Here is an 8,495-nt window from a genome sequence, read left to right on the forward strand (position 1 = left end):
CCGAGGCAGAGGGGAGAACAGGGGCTGAGCAGAAGCGTGCTGCGTGCTCAGACACGCAGGGCAGGCGCTGCGCGGGCGGGGAGCTGCCCTGCCAGGCGGAGCCGGCTGGCGGGAGGGGAGGGCAGGGCTGGACTACAGGGTGGCAGCACCTGCGGGCAGGACAGGCGAGCAGAGAGGGCAGAGCCGTGGGCAGGGCCGACGGCCAGGTCAGGTGGGACCTGCAGGCAGGGCCGGGGACTACGACAGGCAGGACGGGCAGGGCAAGACAGCAGGTCCGGACAGCCGGGCAGGGCTGAACGGCGGGGCAGGGCTGGCGGGACAGCAGGGCTGGCAGGGCAGGGCAGGACTGCAGGGCTGGCAGTGCCGCCGAATTGCCGCCAGGTGGCGCCGCCGTGCCTGCCGCGGGCGGAGCGCGCTCCCCGCCCCGGGGCTCCTCGGAGCGGCCCCGCCGTGACCGGCTCCCCGCGCCCCCCAGTTCCCACCACCACCGCCCCCCCGAGCACCGCACCGCCGCTTTCTCCCACCCCGCTGGCCGCGTCCCGGAGACCCTGCGCTACCACGGATATCTCTCTGTGCGCTGCCCTGGGGTCCTGCTGGCAGCCTGCCCCGCTGCGGGATAAGAAGCATATATCCCCGTCTTCCCAAGAACGCTCTGACTGGTGAAAAGCTGCATGAGATGTTTGTCTCATTTAACAGGAACTTCATTTCAATTAAGCTACGTGACCCTTTTTCCCCGTGTAACATTTAATAAGTGAGTACTGAAATATTCTTTGATGCCTCCAGCAATAACTTTCAAGGTAAAAATCTGGCCAAAGGCCTAAGCAGCTATTTAAACTTACAAGAACCACTGAGTAAACAGAGTCTAACAAAAGCTCACATACTTCGCCAGTTTCTAGGCAGTCTCTGTAACTTCCTCCCTCTGCCCGCTAATGTCTCTTCAATGTCCATGCTTCTTCCGGCTTAGCTGTTGATTTTTAATAACTACAAACATATTCAGAAAGATTTTGTAGACAGTGCTACTCTCTTTGGAAAAAAAAACCCCAAAAACAAACAGTCAAACAAAAACAGAATACCACAAAAGAAAAGCAACAATCCAAAAAAAAAAAAAAAAAAACCAAAACATAAACCCCCAGCCAACAGGCGCACACAAACAACAACTCAAGAAATAAATATCAGTGCAGTAAATACCTCTAGTTTTCTGGGAATATAAACAACAAAAAACTATTTTATTAAGGGGTTGACGGTTTGGGGTGAACTGATTAACTGCATTGCAGGGAACGGTTTTGTAACCTCGCCTCAACCTAGTGGATTTTAAGATACTCTGTACATAAACTAAGGTAACAGTATTATTTAAAAGGTGCAAAATATAACCCTAGTAAAGATCATTCATAGCCGCACTTGAGTGTAACTTATTTTTCTCACATTGGGGCTTTTCACATAGTCTTTTTCATCCGCTCCAAATAGCATAAAACCAGTTCTTTCCTTTTTAGTGGTGCAGTTATATTTTTTGAGTCGAAAGCTGTGCCTGTTCTGGTGGTGTGCGCATACGATCGCCTCCGAGATGTGGTATCTCGGTTGTGGTTTTCGAGAGAGCAGAGGGAAAGATGCTCGCCGCGTTACAGCATGTAAGAAAACAGACGAGGGCGCCAAACGACAGCAATAAACCCGGCCGCAGGCTTCCGCTCCGCCTCCACCCCGCCGGGACCGGCGGCTGTGCCGCCGCCTGCAGCGGAGCCGGGCACGGCGGGGAAGCGAGGGGCTGCGAGGGGCTGCGAGAGCGCGGCGGGGCCGCGTCCCCCGGGCAGGGTGGGGCGCTGCCAGCAGCCAGCAGGGCGCCTGCGAGGCCGCGCTCCGCGGGGACACCCCGGGGACACGGTCCGTCCCTCCGGGAGCGCCCCGCGAGGCCGCAGCTCCCGGCCCGGCCGGGGACCCCCTGGGGTGTCTGGAGCCCCCTGGCCTGCGCAGCGCTCCTCTCCCCGCCGCATCGGCCCGCTCCTCAGCCGCGCCCGCGGGCAAGGAAAAGTTGACATTTACTCTGGTCTGGGTTGGGGGCTGTAAAACGCAGGACACCACACCGCAGTCTAAATTCACGTTTCAAAAGTTTGACATAAAACTCTCATTAATAGAAGGCTGGATTTTGCAAACAACGCCTAGAATGTTTCTTAAATATTTGGTAGAATGTTTAGGAAGATTTTAACATGTTATTGAAAAAAATTGACAAGTATCCCATTTTCGAACTATAAATCATGCGCAAGAGCACTAGAACTTAGGAGACCAAGATTAGCAGGAGCAGCTCTTCTCATAAAAAAAAAAAAAAAAAAAAAAAAAAATCAAACCCACGTTTAATCGCAAGAAACATTCGAATGTTTCTCCGGGAGATGAAACTAGTATTCTCAGGGTCTAAACACTAGATGATGTGGGTGAAAAAAAATCACAGCGAGAAAAAAGGTTGGGCAGCTATTGAAGCGCACTCTAGAGATGCTAACGACAAAGGATTTATCTTCGTTTAAATGGTTGCCATCAGCGTCATTATTACTAGCAAAGTTACCACTGAAGGGAGACTTTCCGACTGTCACGTCTGCCGAGCGCGGCAGCCCGTGTCTCCAGCAGCGCGGCGACGCTTCGCCCCGCGGCACCCGGCAAAGAGCGGAGGGATGAGCTAACTGAGCCACAGGTAACTTTGGAGAGAGGGTGTTAAGGTGGTGTTTCTGATAGGTCGGAGCCCGTAGGCAATAGCCCCCCATCCATCATTTAATTCTATGATTGTTTTTTAATTTTCAAATGCTTAGGTTTTATTGGTGGTGGGGAGGAAAGAAGCAGGGGGCTGGAGTGAAAACTGCCGGGAGAATGAAATGGACGTCCACGGAGTGTTTTAAATCACGAATGAATTTAATGTTCTCCAGTTATTTCCTTCCCCTATCATACCGTACAACAATCAGTATTTTCCCAGAGGGAAGAAAAACCCCGGGCTAGCTTCGTAGATAAGCAGGATTATAGAAAGTAAAAATGAGATCATATTTAAGGACGCAACAAAGACAAAGATAATAGAGTTGTAATATACTAGATTGTAGCAAATATTTTAATCTCCCGATAACTACTGTAGGTACATTTGAATCTGGGCAGCAGACTTATAAAGTCTGGGCATAAGGCTCTCGCGTGTGAGGGGGTGCGTGGGGGTGTCAGTGTAAATTCCTAAATAAAAGTACTAACGTGGTCTGGAAATGGGAGGGAAAAGTAAAGAGATATCAGAGGCAGGAGGTTCTCGATCCTCTGGTCCTCTTCCAGGATTTCCTTGCCTTGTGATATAAAATTCGCCTCAGAAATAATAATAAAGAAAAGCATTATCTAATATTTAGCATGTAGTTCTGTCCGAGGACAAATGAGAAAGAAGCTGCATCATTAGGACCTAAAAGGCAACAAAACAAAAATCAGAGCATAATGATGCACCTAAATGAAGGGGGAAATGTTGCACAGCTCATTTTATTAATCAGACTGTCAATTCCACCCCAGAGGCCAAACCCCAGAGCAATTCAAGCAGGATCTGATCAAGCTAAGGACAGGAGCTTTACTCCTCACTTCTTGTCTTTCTTTCTTTCCACCTGGATATATTTGTCTGCTCTGAAGCCGCCTTCATTATCCACTGACAGGAGCTTGTATTTATTTGCTTATAAACCTGTTACAATAAATGATTATTCGAACAGCGTCATTCGTACCTTAATGACGAGCACCACTTTTTGATGAATGACATTTCGGGCTAGAAAGGATGTATGGGTCATTTTGACCAGTCATTCCCTCGCTTTGGCATCCCACAATTTTTACACCTCCCTCAAAAACAGATAATAATATTTAGAGACACTTGCCAGGCTGAATGTGAATTAGCCCCTGCTGCAGCTCATCATTAGTACAGGACCAGCCCTGCAACTTTGACATTTTTTATAAAGCTGAGATGATGGAAAGAATAAGAAAAGAGATGATCCTGATGGAGAGAGGGCTGCACAGCCCTACAGCTGGCAAAAGGCTCTCGAATTTGTCAGACTCAGCTGGAAATGCGGTGTTGGAGGCCCTTGAAAATTCTCCGCACAGTGGTCGCCTCAGCCCGAGACTGACTGCCGCCTCCCTGCACAGCGCTATAGGGGACATCTCCGCCAAAGGCAAATTTGAAATAGACACGTTATTCAATCTCCAGCATCCGAGCAGCGAAAGCACTGTCTCCTCCGAAATCCCGCCGTCGGAAAGCAGGAAGAAAATCAGCCTTTATTCCGAAGTTGCTCAAGAGGCAGATATGAACAGTGATGTGGAGGTGGGCTGCTCCGCGCTCCGCTCCCCAGCCAGCCTGACTTCCTCCCAGCTGAAGGAAAACAGTAACAAAGGTAACTCTTCCTTTATCATCTTCATCTAAGCCCCGCACTTTGCCAACTGGCTTTAAAAAACAGAGGAAACCCACCGCCACCGCCAAAGTTGCTGGCCTCTGCATCGGCGCTCTCTCTTCTGCGAAGACAGAGCTCCAGGCTGTAAAATATTATTGCAATTACTGTGCTACCCCAATAGCCGAGATACACTGTCCGGGCAGCTCCCGTGCCGGTGCCTTCGTGTGTGTGTGTGCATGCCCAAATCCATTGAGATGTAGATATATATCCAGAATATATGTGGGCACAAATATCCACCCACCTATATTTAGGCAAAGCTTTCACCGTGTATTTCCCCGCTCTCTTGGAGCTCTCGGTGTCTCTTGAGCTGTATATGAGTGTATATACATAGATTAAATTAGAGAGAGAGAGGGGGGGAATGCGAGGAAACTGCCCGCGTTTGACTGTGTGTGTCCTTCTCTGTGTATATGCAACGTGCTGTCTGTGTCCACCTCGGGCTAATTTGGCATTGTTCACTTTTCATCTGCTTGTAAGAGGCGTTTTGAAACAGCCTCATCTCCTTCCCCGTTCTTTCCGGGGCACGGTGATGGACGGTGGTTGTTACTGTTGCTGGAGGTGGAGGTTGTTATTATTGGGGAGGTGGAGGCAGATGAACGGTGGATTTCCTAGGGGCCACAGTGCATGCCTTTTTCGTCAAATGTGCCAGAGAAAGGAAGGGATGCTCGACGTAACCCTAGAGAGAGAAGGAAAAAAAAAAAAAAAAAAAAAAAAGGGTTTTATGACTGCTTTTATTTTGTACGTCTCAAACGAAACTAAAGAACGGCAGTCGAAGGGGAATAGGCTAGCGCCGAGCCTGGGCCCCGAGCCACGGCCCGCACCCTCGCCCGCTCTCCCCTGAGCTCGGCTGTCCTGCAGTCTCCAAGCCCGCCCCATCTGAAAATAAAGCAATTATAAAGGATTAAAAAACCCCAACCCAACCAAAAAACCAAACAATAACAAAAAAAAACCCTCCAAATTCAAATTTATCGATTCTGTTAGCAGCAGGGATTTGTAAGAATGACAGCTGGCCTTGAGCACGGGTGCAGCGGGCCCTGTCCGGCCTGGCCGGGGGGACTGGGGGGCCACCGAGCCGCCCGCTCTCACCACCGTGCCCTCGCCCTGCAGGCTACGCGGAGAGCAGCCCGACGCCCAGCGCCCCCGCCGCCGCCGCCGCCCCCGCCGCGGGCATCGGCAGCCTGCACAGCGGCGGCGCGCTGGGCGGCTCGGCGGCGGGGGCCGACCAGGTGCGCCGCTACCGCACCGCCTTCACCCGGGAGCAGATCGCCCGCCTGGAGAAGGAGTTTTACCGCGAGAACTACGTGTCGCGGCCGCGGCGCTGCGAGCTGGCCGCCGCCCTCAACCTCCCCGAAACCACCATCAAGGTACGCCGCGTTCCGCGCCCCACCGAGCCGCGGCTGCCCCGCGCAGCCCCGCGGTGCCAGGGTACCCCGGGCCGCGGCCGGCTGGGCTCTCGGTTAAAGGACTCGCAGGGCCCACAGCTATGAGCACCACTCGTGCTCGTTCGCTTTTCTGCATCCAACACTTCCCATTAGCTTTTTAAAAAGTTGTTGTTATTACTATTGGTTTTATTTTTCTCGTCAGTTTTTATGACGTTAGTCTATTTCCTAAAGTGAAGAGGATAAACGTAGGGGGAATGAATGAGTATCAGTACCGTGAAGAAAGAGTCCTGAGTGGGGAGGAGGGAGAGATTCGAAGGGAAAACATTTATTCGGATCGAAGGGGTCCCTCTCGAGTAGAGGGAGGGCCGTACCCACCGCTCCCCTTGGGCAAGGTCACAGGAGATTGCTCCGGGAGCGAAGAGGGGTCGCCTAGAAGCGTTGGCAATATGTTTCAGTGGGTGCCCGCCGGTGTCCGAGGGAACGGGTGCGCCAGGGCGCGGAGTGGAGTGGAGCTGAGGCCGCGCTGTGCTTGTATCCCCGCAGGTGTGGTTCCAGAACCGGCGGATGAAGGACAAGCGGCAGCGCCTGGCCATGTCCTGGCCACACCCGGCCGACCCCAGCTTCTACACCTACATGATGACCCACGCGGCGGCCACGGGCAGTCTGCCCTACCCTTTCCACTCCCACGTCCCGCTCCACTACTACCCGCACGTCGGGGTCACGGCTGCCGCCGCTGCCGCCGCTGCCTCGGGAGCCGCCGCCGCGCCCTTCGCCACCTCCATCCGCCCGCTGGACACTTTCCGCGCCCTCTCGCACCCCTACTCCCGCCCGGAGCTGCTCTGCAGTTTCCGACACCCCGGCCTCTACCAGACCCCGGCCGCCGCCGGCCTCAACAGCAGCGCGGCCGCCTCGGCGGCAGCGGCGGCGGCAGCGGCGGCGGCGGCAGCGGCGGGCTCGGGGCCGCCGGGGAGCTCGGCGCCCTGCTCCTGCCTCAGCTGCCACAGCAGCCAGACGGCAGCGGCGGCGGCGGCGGCGGCCTCGGCGCTGGGCTCGCGGGGCGGCACGGCCGCCGACTTCCCGTGCACGGCGGCGGGGCAGCGCTCCGAGAGCGGCTTTCTGCCCTACTCGGCCGCCGTGCTCAGCAAGGCCGCGGTCGCCTCGCCGGACCAGCGGGAGGAGGCGCCGCTCACCAGATAACTACCCTGGCCCGAGACCGGGGATGTTTGTAGAGGGAAACAGGGGGAATGGGGGGTCGGGCCGGGGGGCGCCCCCGCACTCGGCTAAAAAGTTCTGTCTATTTTTTTATTGCTGAACCGCCCCGCCGTGGTGGGGGGAACCGCGGAACCGGCGGGGAGAGCGCTCCGCGCCTCCTGCGCCCCCGCCGAGGCGGCCCCGCGGTGCTCGCTGCCGGGAGCTGCCGGGCTTCGCGGGGTGCAGGCAACCGGCACGGCGGGGGCAGGGAGGGGCAGCCGGCGGAAAGGGAATGTGTTTCTGGCCTCTTTTTTTTTTAAAAATTATTTTTAAGGGTTTTTTTAATTATTGTTATTATTATTTCGGTTTGAGTTGGAGTAAATGGGAAATGTCTCGAGTATTTCCGTACGACATGCGGTAGCTAATGAGGCAGCCGCGTCCGGGCCAGTAACGGGAAGTGTGACATTGTCAGGATGGGGAGAGGCATTTTTTAAGATCACGCTTTCTAACTACCATAATCCACGCTATCTGGGAAATACTTGAATCTTTCTAGGTGTAGGCTGTTGTCCTGAAGCATTTACCTTCTAGACACTTTTCTTAATTTAATTCTTTTTCTCGACGTCTTTTTCTTCTCTCGGTAAAACGGCTCTTGGATTTATTTCTCACGCATTTCTATCGCGCCTTTGCCTCTGAAAAGCCACCACTGGGTAACTGAGACCTGCTATACCAAACCACTGCTACTGGAGGGACTTCCTTGAACTTGAAGAAAGGCACATCAAAAACCACCAGTGTTACTGCCATGTCAATTTTGATGCTAATAATGTGCAGATTATGACGAAAATTGCCAATCATGTTCTCTGATGGACCTCCTTTGAATGTGGAATTGGAAAAAAGTTCCCCGCACAGAGACCTGCTGTCAAGTACTAACAACCCGCTAAGGGAAGTCATTAGAAGAGACAGATAAGAGACTTGGTACATAAAACATTGTTCTTGGTGCATAGAATGTATGTTATTTAATGTTATCTCTCTTACCTGAAGTGATTTCGCACAAGAAAGCCACTTTCTTATCATCTCAATTGCCAATTTTCATTTTGGTAACTTGGACACCCCGGGTAGACTTTTCTCTGTTAAGTTGGTATTCCACCAATGTGAAGAGCCTCATTAAATCAAACCCAGATATTTCCATAATGCTCCCTACAGAGCCACTTCACTCTTCACATAATGAGATTTTTCTGAAGAGTTGAAGCCCTCATCTAACTTGCTATTGCTTGTTTAGGCCCTGTGTGATTGTGAATACACACACACACTCACATACACTCTTACAAAAAACAAAAAGAAGAAAATAAAAGAAGAAAGAAAAAACCCTCTATTACGTATTTCGATTAAGTGTCCAGAAATACTTATATTTTTAAGACACTGGATTTTTTTTCATATTCTAATAATGAACTTTCAGGAAACTATTTTGAAGGCTATGCTGTTTTGTTCAGTGAACATAAAT

General features: G+C 52.4%; 1 protein-coding gene across 1 annotated transcript; it reads left to right on the plus strand.

Annotated features, from left to right (window-relative positions):
- Positions 1 to 3,946: 3,946 nt before the first annotated feature.
- EVX2 (even-skipped homeobox 2) lies at positions 3,947 to 7,003 on the plus strand. The gene is made up of 3 exons (XM_014880148.2): positions 3,947 to 4,370; positions 5,532 to 5,788; positions 6,350 to 7,003. The coding sequence occupies exons 1-3, from the start codon at positions 3,947 to 3,949 to the stop codon at positions 7,001 to 7,003; spliced, it is 1,335 nt and encodes a 444-aa protein (XP_014735634.2).
- Positions 7,004 to 8,495: the final 1,492 nt, after the last annotated feature.

This window comes from Sturnus vulgaris, chromosome 7 (genome assembly GCF_052056855.1).
Source record: "Sturnus vulgaris isolate bStuVul1 chromosome 7, bStuVul1.hap1, whole genome shotgun sequence".
NCBI lineage: Eukaryota > Metazoa > Chordata > Aves > Passeriformes > Sturnidae > Sturnus > Sturnus vulgaris.